The sequence below is a fragment of the Zootoca vivipara genome, chromosome 15, assembly GCF_963506605.1.
Source record: "Zootoca vivipara chromosome 15, rZooViv1.1, whole genome shotgun sequence".
NCBI classification, from domain to species: Eukaryota; Metazoa; Chordata; class Lepidosauria; order Squamata; family Lacertidae; genus Zootoca; species Zootoca vivipara.
Genome location: NC_083290.1, coordinates 25,755,331 through 25,777,652, shown reverse-complemented (window position 1 = coordinate 25,777,652; position 22,322 = coordinate 25,755,331). Strand labels below are relative to the sequence as shown.

General features: G+C 44.2%; 1 protein-coding gene across 2 annotated transcripts; it reads right to left on the bottom strand.

Annotated features, from left to right (window-relative positions):
* Positions 1-1,790: 1,790 nt before the first annotated feature.
* On the bottom strand, positions 1,791-21,154 carry LOC118097356 (uncharacterized). Of its 2 annotated transcripts, XM_060283112.1 has the most exons (12): positions 20,597-21,154; positions 18,163-18,284; positions 16,231-16,276; positions 16,078-16,115; positions 15,336-15,982; positions 12,197-12,302; positions 11,511-11,657; positions 10,867-10,927; positions 9,828-9,994; positions 9,231-9,332; positions 5,964-8,075; positions 1,791-4,708 (listed from the first exon to the last, which is right to left on the bottom strand). In XM_060283112.1, the coding sequence occupies exons 1-11, from the start codon at positions 20,847-20,849 to the stop codon at positions 7,953-7,955; spliced, it is 1,812 nt and encodes a 603-aa protein (XP_060139095.1). In that variant the 5' UTR covers positions 20,850-21,154; the 3' UTR covers positions 1,791-4,708; positions 5,964-7,952. The 2 variants fall into 2 exon arrangements, with proteins under 2 accessions (XP_060139095.1, XP_060139096.1); XM_060283113.1 differs by lacking the exon at positions 9,231-9,332.
* Between the last annotated feature and the right edge of the window lie 1,168 nt (positions 21,155-22,322).

The following is a 22,322-nucleotide window of genomic DNA, read 5'->3' as shown; positions in this document are numbered from 1 at the left end:
CGCCAATCAGGCTGCTGGCAGAAGTGAATCCGCAACCTGATTGGCCCACAGGTGTAGCCCTGAAGTAGCCAATCACGCAAGGCCCATTGTGTAAATAATGTATATAAGCAGATGTTTTTGGGAAAAGAGCCATTCTTCTCTTCTTCTCCTTTGATGACTACGAGCTGAATAAAGAGCATGAAATTCACTCTCGACTCCGAGTATATTTCATCAAGGCAATCTGAGCTACTACTGTTTGCACTTTATATTGCTTGGACATGTTTTGTGTATGTGTGTGATATACTCACAGAATTGTAATAATTTTTTCATGCTTCTTCCTATCTTCTTAAAGTCTCAAAAGGGTTTTAAAAAGGAATTTACATAAAATAAAGCACAATTTAGATATTTTTTTGGGGGGGGGGAATCTTATGGAAAGGTTAACTCATGATCTACGCAGGGCTAAGGGTCAAGCCAAATCTGATGTATCTGAAACAGTGCATCCCCCGATTTAATACTTCAGTTGAGGGTATGACACTGTCTAGTACTCAACTTGGATTTTGGAGGGGAAACATAAGGGAATACTCTTTTTGCAGATTTTGCTCTCCCAACCACTTGTACTCATTCCTAAAACGTCTTGATGTACAATAATTAATATGGGGTTGTACTTGTTCTGTTTTGGTGTGTTTCTTAATGTTCCCATGATTACCCGGTTTAGCAAAATATCAATAAAAAGGTTTTTAAAAGCACATACAGTACACATATATTGCTGGAAGGCCACAAACCAGCAGGCTTCTCTTTTTCAGCATTCAGGAGGACCTCTTGACAAGACATTTGCATGTGTGAAGGCTGCTAGACCCTGTAGTAATAATAATGCGAGCTAGCCTGCCTCATCCATCTTTTGGTTCCACAGGTGGAACCCATCTCTTCCCTGCTGAGTTCAGTAAGGGGCAATAGAGAGACAAGGGCAGAGGAAGGTGGCAGTTTCTGGGAATCACAAGTTGGGAGAGGGATATTAGCCTATGGTATGGTTACCAGACGTCCCCGTTTCCTGGGGACAGTCCCAGGATTTACAAATCTGTCCCCGGACAAAATCTGTCCCTGGAATGTCCCCGGATTTCATTTAATGTCCCCGGATTTATATTTTAAGTGTCGTAGATTTATTAGTAGGGAATGAAGGTTGCGTGATTGGTTCAGCGGCAAAAGACACATCATATGGAGACTTCCGGTGAGGCAAAATGGCGGGCGCCACGGCAGCGAGCAGATCCTGAAGCCAGCCAGAGCCAACTGCACTACCAGGCTGGCTCTGGGCTGCTGAGACTGCCGCTGCCGCTACCACTGCCAAGGGGGAACTGGGGACGCCCAGTGCGTCAACTGGGGAAAACACTGACCCCCGTGACCCAAATCGAGCCGGGCGTGAGAGCGCCTGGCCACCCAGCTCTGCCCAGTGGCTCTCCAGGGCCAGTAAAAACCTCAGAGCCGATGCAGGGAGAAGGAAGAGAGGAGAAGGAGAAGGAAGAGAGAGAAAGAGGAAGGAGAAAAAAGAGGGGAGTCCCAATCTTGCCACGCCGCTGCTGCCCCTGCCCCTGAGGAGGAGAGGTAGGAGAGCAAGGACATGTGGTCTACTCCACAGTAGCTAGTGCTCCAAGAGAGCAGAGGAGCACAGAGGAAGGCCGCACAACAGAGGAGATGACAGAAGAGAAGATATTACCTTTTTTTTAAGACAATTTTTTTAAATAATTTTTTTCTGTTTTTTTTTAAAAAGTGTCCCCGGATTCTTTGAAAAAAATCTGGTAACCTTAGCCTAGGGTCCTTGTGGCTTTCTTGTGAACTTCCCAGAGGAGGGATCAGGTTGGTTTTGCGTGAACAGGATGCTGGACCGGATGGGCCACTGGGCTGATGGAGCAGCCAGGCTCCTCTTCTTATTGAATATGAGAAACAGAACACAACGCGGAGAAAGGCCTATCTTCTTGTTGATTAGAATCTGGGCACAAAACCATCAGCCAGGATTGATGGGAGAGGCTGTTTCAAATTACACTTGAAAGGCTGTGGCTCAAACGCCTTGCTGAGATTAGCATTGCCTCTCCCAAAAACAAAAATGGAATTGACAGTTCTTGGAGAACAGCTTGGTAAAAGAACCTCCAGGCAGTGAGTTGCAGGAATTATGACAGGGTATCTCTATGCCCTCGCAAAATGTTGCATTGCCAGTGAGACGTGTCACGCTGGTGAGATGCAAAGCAAAGTCAACATGGCTGATGGGGAACCAGAGTTTAAGGGTTAGGGAAGGCAGCAAAGTTAGATGTCATGGGACTGGGGGAGACTGGCACATGCGGGAAGTAATCTCAGGGTACAGACTCAACTTGGTACAAGGAGTTATTTCACTGAAAATAATGAGAGGGCAAAACACATAACAGAGGCAAGCCTCAAAATGGTACTAAAAATATGTGAATTGCCCCTTAATTGCTCCTTATTCATTGAGCTCTTGTCTCTTGCAAGGGAGTTGTCAAATTGCTTGTTTTACAATATAGCCTTCCTAATTCGGCACTTGCTTTATTATTACAAGATTTGGCCCAAAACTCAACCCTTAACTCTAAATAATTAATTTCCTTCCTGTTCACAGCAGCTAGACTAGTTATTGCCCACAATGGAAGGAAACCTCTAATATACCAATAGAGGCTTGGGTTAATAATATATGGAGTATTTATCAGAACGCCTCACACATCATCGGCGACTAATCGAGGGCATCTCCAAAAATGATACCTTTGATACAATCTGGTCTCCCATTTTCTCTTTTATTGAAGGACAGGATATTTTAATGCCATCACCACCATCATCACAGAGGTGTCTGTGGAGGGGATGTATTCATTGAAAACATTAGCTTTTTTTCTTAAAAAAGGAACCTGTCTGTTTGTTAAGTCTAGCACCAGAGGTAATTCTCTAAATATCCCTGCCACAGTGTAGGCTATTATTATTATTTATATGCCACCACCTGATTGGGCTGCCCGGAGAGTCACAAATTTAGACATTTTCAAAAAAGAAAAAAAGGGGGGGGGAGAAGATTGCCCAGGATTTTAACTGATTTTATATCTACCGCTTTTTGTATTTTTACTGTTGCTATGATAACTGCTTTCGTTTCTAATGTTTTTGATCTGTTTTTATATTTGTTTTATGGTTCTCTTTTGTAGGAAATCTAGATTAATAAAATTATATTGTTGTTGTTTTTAAAAATGCTGGTTTCATTCTGTTATCCCTTTCTTTCCAATGGAGAGAAAGGGGGAGGGAGAGAGAGAGAGAGATGGAGAAAAAATAGTAAAGCAAAATTAAATAAGGAGCAATTAAGGGGGAATTCAGTATTGATCTCTTAGCTGTGCAGACTCAGGAAGCTAAAAAGCAAACAAACCACAACAGCACAACTTGTGAACAGGAGGCTTTTGACTAGCATTATAAGGCATCGTTATTGAAAGAAACTTACTTTTGACTAGGTATTATAATAAGAACTTGTCTATGAGGAACAGCATTCTTAGTTAAGATTATTGTTGCGTTTATATCGCGCCTTGCCTTCAAGAAACTCCAAGTGGCAAGGCACACACAAGTCTTCTCCCCATGTTATCCTCACGACAACCCTGTGACGTAGCTTAGGCTAAGAGGCAATGATTGATCCATATTCAGCCAATGAGCTGAGTAAGGATTTGAACCCAGACTGCCCAGTTCCTAGTCCAACACCCTAACCACTCTGCCGCACTTCCTCTTCTAGTTAATTCCAGATCTAGCAGGAAAGGAAATGCCTTTGCTGTGCTAAAGAGGGCTAATGCAGAACCAACCTAACAACACCCATAACAGCTGATTTTTCATCTAGGCTGTAAAAAAAAAAGAGATGTTACACACACATACACCAGTGAGTTGTGATTAGAGCCATTTGGCAATGCCTAACAGCCATCTTTCACATTCCTCACAGTTAAACAACAGGCCTGCCAAGTGCTGAAAATTATAAATATTTATTGAAGGTGAGTGATGGAGGAAATGGATTAAGCTCCCAGATATTCTCACAAAAAGTCTGTTTGTTATAGATTTCACAATGATTAAATAATGTGTGCACAAACACACAAATGATTCAAAGTCTAACTTTCATAATCCACTAGAGCAAAAAAATGTTTCTTACTGTGTATCACTAGGCCTATTTTGTACAAGTTATTTTGTGGATTCATTGCCAAGATGATTTTTGACTTTTACACATATTATCCACAGCCAGCCTACAAATTCAACACCACTAATACAACCTCACACACATAGAATCATAAAATTGTAGAATTGGAAGGGATCCCAAGGGTCATCTAGTCCAACCCCCTGCAATGCAGGAATCTCAACATGTGGTCCCCCATCCAATGCTTAGCTTTGCAAATGTACTAGCAGTTTTATGTACAAATTTATGTACAAGTGCACCCGAGAACTGCAGTCTTGGAATCCTGATGCACCATTTTTATTTGCTGATTCTGGAGGAACTACACAGCATTTCCTCTGCATTTGGAAGAATGCCACCTTTTAAAGATATATTCTTTATTAGATCATTAAAGCACTGACAACCAAAATTCCAACTAGTGACATAAAAAGTAACTATTAACATTACAGCAAATTAAAGACAGCACAGGGTAGTCCATTAAGCTTATAATCCCAGAACATTACAAAAAAATGCTCATCTTTCCATAAACTTATTGGATTGATCCGCACGTTTTCTCTTACCGTGTTTCCCCCTTTTTAAGACACCGTCTTACAACTTTTTTCTTTCAAAAAAACACACGGTGGCTTATTTTCAGGGGGTGTCTTTTTTTTAATTTTAAAGTGCCAGTACAACTGGGTCCCACTGGCTCAGGACGCTTGGCGCTCTCTTCCGCGTGCATTTTCTGCCTCCTCTATTCTCTCCGTTTCCCCTCCTCCCCATCCTGAGTCAAGGGCTCTCCTTCCTTGGAGGCTTCTAAGCAGAGGCTGGATGTCCACCTGCCTAGGAGACAGACGTGCACAGGGGGGGGGGCTTCACTCTGTGAGGTGGATTTAAACCTCATAGGATGCCAGAGCAGGAGGTATACACGAAGCTGCCCATCTCCCTCAGCAGCTTTAGGTGCTTCTCCTCCTGCTTCGGCTTGGCGCTCGCCGCCATGGCTTCAAAGGCAGCGGCGGCCGGGTGTGTGTGCGCGCGGAGGTATAGAGGCTGCTCCCCGGGCTCTCTCATGCTGGCCGGGGAATGGGAGGGAGGCTGGGACCCGTCCCGCTCCAAGACGCTAGTGAGGGAAGCGCGAGGGGGACCAGGTTAGGGCCTGCGCCTCTGGCGCGCGCAACCCCAACTGACGGACCGACCGACGGAAGGAAGGGAAGGGAGGGGGGAAAGGGAAGGAGGGGGAGAGGAGCGGCGTCAGCTCTCGGCGAGGAGGCCGGAGCAGCTGAATGACGAGCCGAAGAGGAACCTGCGCGGCACAAACAGAGACGCGATCACAAACGGAGAGACACAGGGGGAGAGAGAGAGAAAGACGCACGGGGGGGGGGGAGAGAGAGACGCGCGCGCACACAGAGAGAAAGAGACTGACACCCACAGAGAGAGAGAGAGCGGTGCTGCTTCGCGCTTTGTCAGCGCTGCAGCCGCCGCCGCTTCCGACCACCAACCCGACCTGGCAGGCTTCCTCCTCCTGCCATGGCCGGCATTGCAGGAGCTGGGTCCTGCTGGCTTGTGCCCTCCGTGCTCCGTGCGGTACTGCTGCACGCTTCATTGGCGCTGCAGCAGCCGCCGCCGCTTCCGGGCACCGACCCAACCTGGCAGGCTTCCTCCTCCTGCTGCGGCCGCCGTGCTGGGTCCCGCTAGTTGGCTGGGGCGCTCAGTGGTCTTGCTCTGCACGTCGCGGAAGTATGGCTTATTTTCGGGGTATGACTTACATTTCTCAAACGGTTAAAAACCCTGCCATGCCTTACTTTTTGACTACGTATTAAAAAAGGGGAAACACGGTATATAGTAGGTTGTACATCTTATGGTAGAGGGTGTACTTTTAAGCCAAAAAACACCTGGAGTCATTAAAACAGCAGTCATTTTCAACTTCAGTCAACCAAACAGTTAAAAGAAAAATAAACTACCGTACATGGAAAAACCCCAAAACTTTCTCAACACAATAATCGAAAAAGTGCATTTACGAATATTTACCATTTATGAGGTTCATTTTATTATACACAATCTTTTGTTTGAAAAAATATATTTCCCATAGACATCAGTGGGAATTCTCCACATTTACCAATTGTTGGATATATTCAATTTGCTTTTTTTTAATTACAAAAACATTATTAGTATCGTATTGCTCCATGTGTAGCAACTAATGAAGTTTCACAGAAACCACTAACTTATGAACCAAAGCTTACCAAAAGAAAGAGCAACATTTGTAACCGGACACAGAGCTATGAGCAAGTTGTTGAACAAAGAGGTAAAGCAGGTCTTGGTGTGCAGAGAGGGAGAGAAGGGGAAATCTCAAAGTGGAACCACTGTACTGTACACAGTATATTCCAGCTAACTTTTGTCTATCATCAAACAGGTCTTTGTATTCCCTAGCCCCCCAAAAACCTGTTTGACTTGCAGAAAACAAAAGAAAGTTGTATTCACTCCATGGGAAATGAGCTCTCTTAAAAAAAAATTTGCCCAACAGGAGTCTTCTTGAAACTTCTCTCTCTCTCTCTCTCTCTCTCTCTCTCTCTCTCTCTCTCTCTCTCTCACACACACACACACACACACACACACACACACCTGGGAAAAGTGATACCAGCTGATTGACAGGTGGGCACGGTTTTGGGGAAAACGCACCATGGGCCAAACTGAACCCCCTGGCAGGCCAAGATTGGCCAATAGCCTGAAGGTTTCCCATCCCTGTCCTGGGTCCAATCAAAAAGATCCATAAATATAGGATGTCTGAAGCTGTCATGTCAGAACAATGGCTGCAATTCAGCTCCAACCCCAAAGGGTTTCAGCACAATGAACTTTGGACTGGATTGTGGCAGATGCTAGGTAGATTTTAGATTTCACTGCTTAAACGGAAGGAAGGAAGGAAGGAAAGATTCATGATGCAAAGAAAATTGCACCTGTTGAACTGAACTGCAGTCTACAAAAGCTTGTGCAATATTAAATGTCTTCATCCTGGAGATGATACAAGAGGTTTGTATGTATGTTTGTTTGTTTACATAATACTGTATTGAGAGCTTTCACCAAAAATTCAGTGTGCAGAATTATGGGGGAGCAGTTTTCACTCAGCCGTGGTGAGTCACTTGCCCAGCTCCATTTGTCCGGTTCCAGATTTGTCTGTGCATTTCTCATACACGCTCAAAACAACCTCCATAAACTTTGATTGCATCAATAAACAAAGCATTGCGGCTTTGCTGAAAATACACCCTCAGATCAAGGGTGGCTTTGTTTCCGCCAGGTTCATGCCAGAAATAAAACGCAGGTGTCCGCCAATGAGATATGGAAGCCCTCCCTCTGCAGGGGATCAGTTTGAATTTTTTTGCATGGCAATAATCTGTGCTCATATACCACCTGCTCCATGGACCACCATCCATTATGGAGCATCTTCTCCTGCACTTGATATTTTGAGAGCAAGGTCATTGAAGGCAGGGGAGAAGACCTCAAAGCTTCTCTATCTGACACATATGGCTTGGGGAAATAAAGCCAGCCTTTCCCGTCTATAATCTTCAGTGCTCTTCCACTACAATTTTTCTGAGGACATGAATTCAGCAAAGCCCAAGCCTTCACAGGTTCAAAGACTTTTACTGTCTATTTTCAAGCTGTTCTTTCGCCAACAGCCTGGCAGAAATGGCACTCCAGATTTCTTGAAGTCCATCGAGGCATTCCGCGGGCTTCAAATCGCCAAGTATACAAAGCCTGAAAAAACATCCAATATATCAGCAACCAATGTTCTGGGAAGTCCATTGCTTCCTGGTGTGCTTAAGTGTCTTGTTCACATTGCACTTTCATGGAAATGGTCGAGGAAGCTTGGAAAAGAAACCACTGGTGGCTCCACATCTTCTCCTTGTAAATACAGAAGGGCGATTTCATCTAGTCCAGAGAGCAAGCTGTAATCCTGGACAAAGCAAAAGTATTCAATCAGTCTCTTTTCCTAACATGGACAAGAGCTATGCGTAAGCCAGGCTTCCACAGAATCTCAGCAAAGCTGTATTGATGGAAGGATCTGCATTTCCTAAGGATATCAGCTTTAATTAAAAAACAAACAAAAAAACAAAGGGCATTTCTACTTTTGAAGGTTGCAATGATATATGAGGCCGAGGGGGGGGGGGACGACTAATGAAACCCCAAAATCCCCAGAGGCTGCTGAAGAAGACTCTCAGGGGGCAAAGGTGGAACTTCATTGTCCCCTACAGCCTACTGCCAAGGCTGGGTTCTGCAAATTTGCAACAGAAGCTGGCTGTGCCAAGTACAGATTGCCTGGTGCTTTGTGATGCCGTGTATATTCAGCCTTCTCTCCTTTCAATGGGAAAGTTCGCTTCAGGTTAAGTACGCTTCAGGTTAAGTACAGACTTCTGGAACCAATTGTGTTTGTAAACCGAGGTACCACTGTAATAATAATAATACAGTGGTACCTCAGTTTATGAACACAATTGGTTCCGGAAGTCTGTTCATAAACTGAAGCGAACTTTCCCATTGAAAGTAATGGAAAGTGGATTAATCCGTTCCAGACGGGTCCGCGGAGTACTCAACCTGAAGCGTACTTAACCCGAAGCATGGGTGTAATTGGTTCCAGAAGTCTGTTCACAAACTGAAGCAAACCTTCCCATTGAAAGTAATGGAAAGTGAATTAATCCGTTCCAGATGGGTCCGCGGCATTCGTAAACTGAAAATTCGTAAACCGAGGTGTTCATAAACCGAGGTTCCACTGTAGTAGTAGTAGTAATAATAATACGATAATAATAATAATAATAATAATAATAATAATAATAATAATAATAATAATAAATATATTAAAAAACTAGGTTTTCCTTTAAATGCAAACTGGACTGAATTTCTCCCACATTCCTACTCCTAAGTAACAACAACAACAACAACAATTTATCATTTATACCCCGCCAATCTGGCTGGGTTTATGACTGAATGCTTCGTTCTATTTCCTTTCTCTCTTTCATCCATAATACCTAAGGACCACACACAGACAAAAACTGGCAAAGCAACCAATCCTCTTGGAGTTTACTTGCCACCCTTTTCACCAACCCAATAGAATTACCTGGTGCCTTTGGGGCCTGTGAGTTTGGAAAAAACACATCAGTTCATTATTTTGCTGGACTTTCGCAAAATAATTTGAAACTCGACTTGATGAGTTTGTTCCCTAGGAAAAGAATAAGAGGATAGTCATAGTCCCCTGGTTTGGATACAGCTTTTGTGCAGACATTATGCCCAGAGGAGATCCCAGCAAAACATGTCAATGAAAGAACAGGTACATGTATCAAAAACACTATCTCCGGAACCAAGAGCAATTTAATAGATGGGTTCCTAGCAGAGTGGCTGTGTGCAGCCAATCGGAAGCCCCGCCGGATGTTCGGCTTCCAAAAATAGTTCGCAAACCGGAACACTCACTTCTGGGTTTGCAGCGTTCGGGAGCCAATACGTTTGGGAACAAAGCTGTTCGATTTGTACCGCAAATCCTTTTTTAAAAAAAAAAATGTGTGGAAAGCCTCTGGCAGTTGGCAAAACTCTCTCTTCTGATAGGAGAAAGGATACAAGTGAGCAGAAGGGAAAGACCTGGAGAGAAAAAGACCCCACAACCACTCCAAAATCCATCATAAAATCAAGCTGCATCTCTGTTTGAGACGAAAGCACTTACTTGCCCCCATGGGTTTGCTCCCATTTGTATCAAGCACTTGATGCCACTCAGTATTTGATCCTTATGGAGGTTCAGAAGCTTCCACGTCTCGGCCGAGAGATGGTGGGTATCCGAGTCCATCGCGAGAGCGCAGTGAGCCATACCTGCACACTGTATTGGTGTTAAGCCTGTTTAGAGAGGAGCAGGAGGAACATTAGACACTGCAGGCCAAACCAGACGTGTGCTTAGCATGTAGCATCTTCAATAATTATAGGCATGTGCAAGCCCAATTCACAGTGGGAAAACAACAGAGAGTGGAGGCTCGTACCGTCACTGTCTTACTGTGGTTGGAACAGAGATCCCATCTCTTTCCCCATGTGCTACTAGGAGACTGAGGGGGGGGGAATATAATGTTCAGTTTCTGTTAATTGGTTCTCATGGGAAACTTACAGATTCTTGCTTGACACAATTAACTCAAGGCAGTGTCAATTTACTCTTGGCAGAAAGCCAAGGTCTGCCTGGCCTGGAAACAGCTCTCTGATTGGTTAATGACCAGCACTGAACTCTGTTATCTAGGAATGCTAGCACAGTTGTTTCTTGTTGGGTGTTAGGAGTAGGAGTGCTGCGTATGGTTGGAGAGAGAGAGACAGAGAGGATTTATTTTGCTTTGCTTTGCATGCAGAAACTCTGCTGCTTTTATTTTCTTTTAATAAATCCTGTAAATAGTTATTCTGCATCTAGTTGACTAGTCATTTCCACCTCAACTAGCTTCTGCGCTGTGCAGGAAAACTCTGCTACGTTTGGGCTAAAGCCACTAGAGCTATGCCTGACACTTCAAAATTCTAAGATATAATTGGGGGGGAGTGAATAGATACGTTCCCCCCCATCACACACACTGCCTTCCCAGTAAACATTGGGCTCCCCCATGTCTGCAGTTAATTAAGGAAAAGGAAGATATGTAGCTGCATTCTATGTATATTAGGTGCATGCCTTGATTGACAGATTGTATCCTAAGGGGCAGGAAGAGAGTTCCCTATCCTCACCAAACTTCTCCACATACCCTGATTGTCGGTTGCGTCTACTTCAACGTGGATGCCAACTTCCTGGCAGCTTTTCAAGACCTGCCATGGAAAAAGAGACGTGGCTACTTTAAATTTCCTGACTTCAGGCCGCAGTAAGAGTGGACCAAACAGCCGCAAAAAGGATAGGCATGGACAAATCTCTCAAGTGTTGGTTTCTCTTCGTTTCTCATTTTTCTAATCTTAAATTTAGGTCCCATTTCTGCAGAAAGTTGCACTTTTTAAATAATTTAAAAAATCGTACAAATTCACCTGAGTTCAGTGCAAAGCTCTCATAATAAACACATTTTTGTATGCAGTTTTGACATACTGGTATATATGCAGTTTCCACTGATATCATACATTTCCCATATTATTTTTATTAATATATGCATGTGTATGCACGTGCGGCATGCACACGCACACACATTTTTGTACACAGTCCTTGGCTGGAGAACTTCACTGCAAAATTCATAGTGGTGGTAATTTTGAAGCATGGCTGTGCTTCAGGCTGCATAATGTTTCAGGAAGTACAGATTAGGTAGGTTTGGGTTTAAAGGTGACCTGGATTGAATTTCTCCCCCATCCCTACCTCAAATTAATAGACATAGAACCCAACCAGGCCCCACTTTCAAACCCTACTTACTTCCAAGACTCTCAGATAGCCCTTCTCAGCACAGAGGTGCAAGGGAGTCTTCTCTGAGCTGTCCCTCGCGTTTACATCAGCACCCAGAGAGAGCAGGTCGCTGGCAATAAGATGATGGTTCTTTTGAGCTGCTATGTGCAACGCAGTCTTTGAAGGATTTAAAAAAAGATGGGGAAGGAGGGATAGAAATTTTGAGCTATTCACAAAATGAGAGTGGCACCTTGTCAGTGTGTTGTTAATATCGCCCTTCCAGGTTGCTGCTAGACTACAATTCCCATCCCACTCCTGATCACTGACTGGGGCTGACTGGAGTTGAAGTCCTAGCATATTTTGACAGCCGCAGATTCCTCCTCTCTGCTCTAGGCTGTATGAGGTTTCCTACCACTGGTAGAGGAACAAGTGCAAGAGCAAGGGAGTGTGGCAAGGAAAAAACTAAGACCCACCACTCCATTTCCCCTTATGGGCTCCCTCCCCTTGCACCTTAAGATACTTTTCATTCATAGACCCTTTTATTCTGTTGACCTTTGGGGGATTAGTGGACAAATGGTTTCTGCATTTTTTAAAAATGCAGCTTGCAACTTTTCATTAACACCCCCCTCCTTTTTGCTCTATTTCATGTGGTCCATTTCTATAAAATTACCGACAGCTGCCCTGCAAACAGCCTTCTGCTAAAAAGTGGCTCGTACCTGTTTCGCTGCGTTCTTCCCATCAAGTCTGTTGAGATGTGCAAACCGCCTTGCCAGCGCATATGCCAGCGCCCTTTTCCCCTGAGAAACAGCCTCGTGAAGAAGCCTGGGCAGAAGGGGAGAGAAAGAGAGAGGAGTTTTGGTTTGGTTTCAGAAATGCCATGGGTGGTTCCATGTGTCCCTGTTTTCTAAGAACAGTCCTGGATATACAGAAGCTGTCCCTGTTTCTGATTTGATCCTGGAATGTCCCTCTTTTCCTTAGGACGTCCCTATTTTCATTGAAGAAATGTTGGAGGATCTGGAGTTATGCAACCACAGAGCCAAGGAGACAAGTAACTATGCAACCTTTGGAAGACATCTGAATGAAGCTGTATAGGATTTTTTTTTTAATGTTTAATGTTTTATTATGTTTTTATATATGTTGGAAGCTGCCTAGAGTAGCTGGGGCAACACTGTCATATAAGTGGGGCATAAATAATAAAATTGTTGTTGTTGTTGTTGAATAAGATGCCCCTATTTTCATCGGAGAAATGTTGGGGGGTATGTGGTTCTGCAAAACAGAGAGAAACAGCAAGGGAGGAGAGGCAGCTTGAAATCAAATGAGCGCTTCTGCTGCTGGGCAAATGTCAAAAAGCATATTTTCACAGGCTCATAGGATGTTGCCTTCCACTGAGATGCCAGGGATTGAACCTAGGACCTTCTGCATGCAAAGCAGATGCTCTTCTACTGAGCTATGGCCCTTCCCTAGATACGATCCCCACCCCTACTATTTGCAAATTCAACAAATAGTAACATAGGAAGCTGCTTTATGCCGAGTCAGCCCGTTGGTCAGTCTAGTTCAATACTGCCTACACTGACTGCCAACATCTCTCAAGGGTTGCAGATGAGAAAACTCCTTCCTCTGCATGGAGATTAAACTTGTGGGAAACTGAATTTAAGACTAGCAAAACATGAAACAAAAATGGGGGGGGGGACGGGAACACTACCCCACCCCTAGATATCTATCCAAGCCGCAATACTTTCTTCCTTGGAGGTTTTTAAGGCAGAGGTTGGTTGGTCATCTGTCATGGATGCTTTAGTTGAGATTCCTGCATTGCAGGGGGTTGGACTAGATGACCCTCAGGATCCCTTCCAACTCTACAATTCTATGATTCTATGATACATAGAACCATAGATTCTATACACACCAGTGGTATGCTAGTTCAAAGTTATTCAGTTTCAAAATAAGGGGCACTGCCTCGCTTTGACTCAGCTCTGAAAGAGGAAATGGATTTCCCTTTATTTTAGATCTAAGATTTAGAAGCAAATATTTGCAAGAGAAACAAACATAGTTCTACTGAAGTGGCTCATAAAATGTTGCTTTGTTTTGTTCCAGTTCCAGTGAATAGGCCCTCTGGGTTCTCTGGAAGTCTCCTTCCTGTTCCCTTATCAGTGACCTGACGCTGTTGGATAACCTCCCCATTCAGATTTATGGCCATCATGTTTGAAAATAGGGAAAGAAAGAAAATCGATGACAGAGAAGCACCATCAGCTTCTGCCTCTCCTAGAACAATGATAATGACATACAGTATTGGTAAGTTGGCAATAAGAGGAATAGTAAAGCTAGTGCTGTAGTTGAGAGGATAAGCAGAGGGCTTACTCCCAACACATCTACAATATGGGGATAATAATACCCATAAACCTGCTTGGACCAACTATATAGCAGTAAGATAGCTTCCAGGTTTCCCCAACCCTTTATTCAAGATAGATCAGCCTTCACCAAGCCGGTGAAGGCTGATCTATGTTTTGGACTACAACTCCCAGGCTGGTGCTGATGGGACTTGTAGTCCAAAACATCTGGAAGGCACCAGCTTGGTAAAAGCTTGGCTATTTTAGTTTTAAAATGGGGGTAAAAGGAAGAAAAACCTGGATGTGATGGAAAGTCCTCAAGGACTGTGGTTTTTAGCAGTCTAGAGTGCAGGAGATATTATTCAGACTGAATTGTTAGAGCCTGCTGGGTGTAGCAGGGAGTTCCAATTGCCCCAGGGTCTGCTGGGGCAAAGAAACATAATGGAAGATCCCCTTTCACCCTTAAAAAAAAATATAAAGGGCAGCTGTTCTTCAGATCTGCCTCCGGCGCTAAGTGGAATACAAGTCACATCCTTGTAAGGCAGAGAGCAGGAGTAAAAAACAAAGAAAAAGTGTGTGGTGGTCTGTTAGGAATGCTGGAGATTCCTTTTAGGTGACATGCTAGTTGAAGAGTAAAAAGAAGCCAGCTGGAGTAGTATTACCTAGTGATTAAAGGGCATGCAGACACCATAAACAAAACCCCAGCTTTAGCTGTTGTTCAGTATTATGGCATCTGCTTTGCATGCAGAAGGTTCCAGTTTCAATCCCAGGTACCTACTGGTAAAACTGGGAGAGATTTCTTTTTGAAACCCTGGACAGCCACTGCAATATTCAGCTAGATGGACCCAGTGGCCTACCTCTAGAAGGCAGCGTCCTTTTTAAATTAGCCCTTTATTAGCCCTTTATTCCAGCCCATGAGGACTAGAATCTTCCTTTATTTTTTAAGGGAAGAGATCTAACTCAGTGGCAGAACACCTGCTTTGTGTACAGATGGTATCTCTCAGTAGGGGTGGGAGAGAACCCTGTCTGAAATTCTGGAGAGTCACTGCCAGCAGTGTAGACAATGCTGAGCTAGACGGACTTATGGACTTAGAAATTTCCTATGATATATCTACTGTATAAGAAAGCCATTGTCCTCCAGATCCAGGATCCCTTCCTTGGATGGTGTAAAACTCGAGTTTTTAAGCCAAGGCATTTACTAAAATTCATTACCAAATTCTTCCCTCCCCTTTCTCCCCATTTGGCTTCAGGTTTGTTGGGGCAGGGAACTGCCCCCTCCTCACTTTTTTTGCATATGTTACTCTGAACATTGCAATGGACACTGGTCAGAAAATAAACAAAGACTCACAGCAGCTCTCAGGATACATCTGTGAACCGCAATGAAATGAAACAAAGGCCATGGGGGAAAGGTAGCAAGAATCATGGGGTGGGGCGTATAATAATTCCATCACCCAAGTTACAAAGGGTTTTGTTAAAAGATGTTTTAACTTTTTAAAGTATTGACAGGCTCAAAACCAAACCGCTGACCAACCTGTTCCCATTTCTATCCGGCATGAGCAACTTGTCCACCGAGATGCTCCTGAGCCGACTCTCCTCGCAGCAGAGCTGGAATTGGAAGAAAGAAATGGCAGAGGCCTCCTGGCCCATGAAAGACCACGCACTTGCCTTCAGGTATCCCCCGCCATGCAAGGCAGCAGTGTTCTCTTCCAAAGTCTCTGGCAAAGCCTGCCCCAGTGGGTCATGGCAGTGAGGCCTAATCTCCTTGGCAAAGCCTTGGGAACTCTCCCCGGGATGTTCAACAGACCAATTCCCCAGCCAGCATCTTTCTTCCACGCGAGAATTCTGGAATGTGTCGATCAGATCCAGACGTTGTTGCATCTTTCTGCAATCAAATCCATAGGAGATAACAGCACGTGGATGAGTCAATGCGCCAGAAGTAGACAACGGCTGAAATTCGACAGGCTCCCAGCTGCTTCTCAGCCAGTCGCCATCGGGTTGCGAGTTGCTGTTGGCTTCCCATCCGGAAGGCTGAAATCCCTGGGTCGCACCATGAGGGAACTGCATAGGCAAATGAGGCTCTAGCTTGGAGTGGCTCTCGTTTAGGTCTTCCTGCAGTACTTCGACTAGGATGTCCAAGTCCTCTGTGCTTTTTAAGGCTGTCTGAGCCTGACAGCAGTTCTTTAAAAAGAAGAGAAAGAGATGAAAATGTGAGGTCTGCGGTCTGATTTGCTTGGGAAATGCTGGCTACGGAAGAGAGAAAGTGTCCCACATACTTGCTTATGATGCCTTTCTGAGTGAGCTCTTTTTTTCCCTGTGCAGGAAGAAAGAAATATATAAATATCTACAGGTATTCACTTACCAAAACAGTTAAAGCTAGGGTTTTTGCAAGTATGGTTGCCCCATACACACAGAACTTTTTTCTTTACCTGTTCTTCCTGAAGACCTTTTGGTATTTGCTTTTGCAGGTGTTTCCTATGGGGGGAAATGTATTTGGGAAATTGTCAACCTCAATTAGATAGATCAGCCTCAACCTAGTGCCCTCCAGAAGTTTTGGACTATAACTCCCATCAGTCCCAGCCAGCACAATTGTAGACAGACTGTCTGAGACGTCTCACTGACTGGGGCAAAAGCTGAAAAAATGGCAGTGACACAAGCAGGGGAAGCCTTGTGAACTCAAGGTGATCCCTTCTATAAATCCATCCCCAGTTGTAATTAACTTTTCTCTTCCAGAGTAGTAGCCCAGAAATTCACACTTTAATTCACACTAAGACATCTATCTTAGTGGAACAATAGATGTCAATACTGAACACAAAGTTTGATTCCCCGACCACCATCCCACCAGTACTAGAAAAGTGAACTAGGGTGCTTTAAGACAGGGTCATAATTGGTAAACGAGTCTTGGCATTTAGTGGTATATAAATTAACTGAAAACTAATACTACAAAAACAGCAACAAGCAATAATTTAGCAAAATGATCAAGAACATAAAGGAAATATTACTGGCATGGAAATCTATCAGAGGTGATACCACCAGGAAGAAATAGGAATAAAAGGGTAGAAATTAGTCACCTTTTAGGAAAAATTATTACTCTATAGCGTTTGGGGCACTTTTAGTGGAGAATGTGGTTGTTTATTTGCATGTATGGAAGAGTGGGAGACAGACAGAACTGACCTAGGGATGCAACAGATCCCAAGGGGAAATTCTCTTGTGCAAGCACCACTGAGACGAGCAGGCACTATAGGCCTTTCCTCCAATGATGCTTGTGCAGGAGATCTTCCCTTTGCACTGTGTCTTCAGCAACTGTACTAATGCTCTTTATTAAGCACCCTTGACAATGTAAAAAGGTAAAGGGACCCCTGACCATTAGATCCAGTTGTGACCGACTCTGGGTTGCGGCGCTCATCTCGCTTTATTGGCGAAGGGAGCCGACGTACAGCTTCCAGGTCATGTGGCCAGCATGACAAAGCCACTTCTGGCGAACCAGAGCAGCACACAGAAACGCTGTTTACCTTCCTGCTGTAGCGGTACCTATTTATCTACTTGCCCTTTGACGTGCTTTCAAACTGCTAGGTTGGCAGGAGCTGGGACCGAACAACAGGAGCTTACCGGTACCCTGTCGCAGGGATTCAAACTGCCGACCTTCCGATCGGCAAACCCTAGGCTCTGACAAAGGGCTTATATATAATGTGACAGCAGAGGAAGCCAAATAAAGGAAAAGCTACCTTATCACTTGTACCCCAGAAGATTGCTGTAGCCTGTGGAAAAGCATCTCCTGCAAGTTGCAAAGATCTCAGAAGCATGCTTTGCAGTTGCTCAGAGAAGGTTTTGAGTGTGGCTACCCCTGTTCTATGGAATGGCAAGAGGTACCCCACTATCTGCACTTTCCGGAAACAATCGAAAACGTTTTCTTTGTTCCAACAGGCTGAATAAATGAGTCTTCGCATGGGGGGGTTCCATTCCTGGCCCCCACGTGCATTGGCAGAGCACACATAAGCCCGTTCTGCTCCTACCCCTGCCTCTTCCAGGCCCAAAAGGACCCACATGCCGTTGGCCATGCATCAACTGCACACACCTAAAATGTTCTCCACCTGCACAGGGTTGTTTTATTTTTATTTTAAAGGTATCCGCTGTTTTTTAATAAATTAATGACAATGATGAAAGGAAATGGGGCAGAGGTAAGCAGGAAGAACACGGAGTTAATTAATGGAAGGAAGTGTGTATCTCCATCTTGGGAATCATAATAATTTCGGTTGGCCCCATAGCCTAGCAAAACCAGGGAAAGTGCAAGGGTCATCTCACACTGGGAACAGCCCAATCTTCATTATCCTCATGATCAGGAAATGGGGTGGGTATCTTACCCTGATGTCACTGGACTCTGTCCCTTTGGAGAGACGGATTTTTCTCAGCAGTTCACACACCGGCATTTTTACCCTCACGCCCACATACTGCTTCTTGGGGGCACCCACAGTCAATGCTGAACCTGGAAAGATAAATAAGTCAAAAGGTGGTGACTGCTGGCTTGTTTATTCATGCATTTACAGAGGGCCTGTTCCATGCTTCTCCGCTGGTGTACCCAAAGCAGTATACAAACACCACTGTATAAACCAAATTGGTAATTAAAAAACGGTTTACAAAAACAACCCAGAACATAAACAATGGCATCTGAGGTTCTGTGAACCTGGGAATCTTTAGCAGAGTTCTTTTCCTCCTTGCTAAAGTACAATTCCCAGGATGCTTTGGATGGAAGCCATGATGGTAAAAGGAGCATGAAAGCAATACAGCTTTTTCAGTATAGAGATGACCTAAGTGTTGCCCAGCTATGCCCTTTGGCAGGCAATGCAATCATTTCTACTCTTGTGCGCTTGTTTGGAGGAAAGTTTTGTTTAGGAGCCATGTATTTCAGCATACTGGCCCTGCAATATGCTTTTATTTCTCTCACCTGAGTGGGGGTGATTGAAATACTTTTGCTACCCTAGTGGATTCCACCAGCCTCTGCATATTCGCTGACAACAGGAAATTCCTTGAAGTCCTGCCAATTTCAAAATGCTTGGCACTCAAAAGACTCCCCATGAATAATGATAAGCATCTTATTAATCAAGTCTTCCTATCACCACCATCAACACTTCTAGGAAATGGTCATGGAGAACAATGTTTGGGCCCAGAGCCTGCCTGGAATACAGAGAACATTGCAATCCCAGTTTGGGGATGGGCAAATCTGTCAATGTTGGTTTCTCATTTTCCCCCAATCTTGAGTTCAGTTCTCCACATTTTCGCATCAGTCTGCATTTAAAAAAAAGTTTTAATCATCACTATTTTAAGGTGTATTTCTCTTAATACACACTATTTTATACCATACTCTTGCACCAAATACACATTTTTGCAAATCAATGTTTCCTAATAGAACACATTCCTGAATTCAGCTTCCCAGGTCATGTGGCCAGCATGACAAAGCCGCTTCTGGCGAACCAGAGCAGCATACGGAAACGCCGTTTACCTTCCCGCTGTAGCGGTTCCTATTTATCTACTTGCACTTTGACGTGCTTTCGAACTGCTAGGTTGGCAGGAGCTGGGACCAAGCGACGGGAGCTCACCCCGTCACAGGGATTCGAACCGCCAACCTTCTGATCAGCAAGCCCTAGGCTCTGAGGCTTAACCCACAGCGCCACCTGCGTCCCATAGAAATTAATAGAAATTAATTAATGGAAATTAATAGGGACTTGCTATTTTCGGGAATATTGGGAAATAATAAAGTAAAAAGTAACAATCAAGAGTTGTGTAAAGGTAAAGGTAAAGGGACCCCTGACCTGAAGAGTTGTATAAGATCATGATTTTAGCTGGAATGGCAGTTATTGCTCTAGGATGGAAAGAAAAAGCTAAGTGGAATATGGAAAAATGGAACGATTATGTTTTTGAATATGTACAATCAGAAATATTTGCACAGATAGCGGCAGAGGATAGATGGGAAAATAAATGCCAAAAAATCACAAACAAGTGGACATTTTATAGGAACTGGGTAGAAAGGGGAGAAGCCAACCCGAATATACAAGCACGAATGAACAGACTGTGTACATGATTAAAGATATGAAGAAGGAAGTCCCGAACAGGGGGGAGGGTGGGAATGGAGGGGGGAGGACTGGGGGAAAAGAAAAAAAGGCAAATTGTAAAGATACATGGAATTAACTTATGCTTTTGTTATGTAAACCTAGTAAAATAAATAAAAAAATAAAAAATAAATAGGATGTAACACTAAAAAAACACCAAAACAAAACAAACACAAAAAACAAAACACCACAGGGCACAATGCAAAACAATCTAATTTAATGCACAGTGCAGATGTGCACAAGTCACTTCTGTGTTCTTCCAAAAACACTGCAGGAAATCCCCTTCACATTGCAGGCCAATAGAGATTGCAACACACTTATATAGGAAGCTGCCTTACACTCCACAAAACTACCCACCTGCCTAGCTCAGTACTGTTTGCACAGACTTGCAGTGACTCTCAAGGATTTCTGCCGCAGAATCTCTCTGAGCCCTCCCTGGATTTGCCAGGGATTGAGCCAGGGACCTTTTGCATGCATACCAAGCGCCCTACCCCTAAGCTACGTCCCTTCCCTTATATACCAAGGGCACTTCCTATATACTCAGGTCACTACCCCCAGGGAATTTCTCTTGCACACTAACATATATCACAAGAAGCAGGTCAGAAATCAGTCCGTTTTATTGCCTGATGAAACGACCGCAAATCATATTGCACGACAGTATTCAATTATGCACAGAAAGGTTTCATCTTACCTCTCCTGGCAGGCAGCTCCTGAACCTTAGCTGGAGAAGTATCCCAGGTAGTGGATTCCACACCGCTGAGTTCAGTTAATCCAGAGGCTGGTAAAGATGGGCTCTGTTGAAAATAGCTTTTGGGACTGGCTGTTTCCCCTGGCATAGGAGACCCCTGGTCTTCTGCATAGCCATAACCTTCCTTGGCACAGATATCTGGGCTGGCTGTCAATGGCTGGGTATCCGACTGAACTACTTTCACCAGCGCTTCCATCCTGCAGAAACAAGATTACATTCCCTCAATGAGGCTCACTTTCCTACTCATTGCCAAGGGTGCATGATTCCGCATGTCAGCACGATCACTGTCCAAACTAAACTCCCACTGACTGGGAGGAATTCTGGGTGGCGACCAAGCTTCGGTCGTCTGTTCCCCTATGCATAGAAGCTGGTTTGAGACAGCATCCTCTGACATTACTTGCTCATGAAAGCAAGAGGGAAAATGTTTACAGGGATAAAATCAATCTGGATTGTAACCTGTCAGGTTCTGGAAGCTGTTTCTGGGTGTTTCAAAGGTGGTTCCCTGCCTACTTTCTTTTTAAAAAAGAAAAAGAAAAAAGATAATTTATACCTAGGTAACTCTGGACAGACGTCAGCTGTCAGTAAGAAACCACACCCTGTTTCCCAATTAAGCTGTAGAAGCAGCTGACTGACAGATAACGTAGGCGGCAAAAGGCAGAAAAACAATGCAAAAAAACATAATTGGCAGCGGCACGGAATGATCCTGCTAGCAGAGCGCAGGGGGAAGCAAACACCTCGCACTCTGTTATACAACTCGGACAACCCCAGACCTAGACCTTGCAGTGTAAGGTACTGCTCACAGCTCACGGTTTGCTCGAGGCCCTCAAAAAGTACGTGCTCTGGACGATTTGAACTTTAGAAAAAAGACGGCAGTGGACAGTTGCGAGGAATTCCCAATTTCTTGAAGCATGGGAACCCAAATAAAAAATTCTTTAGATGATTTGGCATAACATTCGGTTTGATTGATATATATATGTGTATAATTTGAAATATTGAATGTGATATAATTGGTTTTAATTGGAAAATTAATAAAAATATATTTTTTTTTAAAAAAAAAGTACGTGCTCTGACTGCTTCCCCTCCGCACACCTTGTTTCCACTAGAGGGGAGCAACCTTCCCGTTCAAAAGCACAAAGAGATTCACAGCTATCAGGAGTCCCCTAGGGTTGCCATGGTAACTATTCAGTCACTACTGCCTCAAGGGAAGGAGCTAGGCCTCAAGCCTGCCCCCCTGTTTAATTGAAACATTCTGCCTACAGTTCCAGTTGTGTGAACATAGGAAGGTGCCTTATACTATCAGGCAACTGGTCATTGCATGCACCAGTGGCAGTAACCCTGGGGTCCGGCAGAAGTAGCTGGATCCAGCGCCAGCCAGTGGGCAGGGATGATGGGAGGTGAAGTTCAGCAACATCTGAAGGACCACAAGGTCTGGATTATAGGACATGAGGTCTTCTCCATCCCAATGTGGTCCTGAATCTGTCCTCCTTTTAATGTGCCCCCTCCCCTACATTCCTTGGAACAGCAGGGAACAAGTATGCAAGCTAAACCCCAGAACAATTCCCCCCCCCCCATTGTATCGGGACACAACCACAACAAAATATTATCGTTTCTTCTTCTTATGAAGCAATAGTGCAACCGTACATGTCTTTGCTTTAGCAAATTGGGTCCT

Excerpts from the sequence above, each read along its gene's own strand:
- LOC118097356 (XM_060283112.1), bottom strand. The coding sequence starts at position 20,849 with ATGGAAGCGCTGGTGAAAGTAGTTCAGTCGGATACCCAGCCATTGACA. Across the intron at positions 9,995-10,866 it reads AGACGCAACCGACAATCAGG|GCTTAACACCAATACAGTGT; the intron begins GTATGTGGAGAA and ends CTCTCTAAACAG. Across the intron at positions 9,333-9,827 it reads GAGCAAACCCATGGGGGCAA|GGAACAAACTCATCAAGTCG; the intron begins GTAAGTGCTTTC and ends TTCTTTTCCTAG.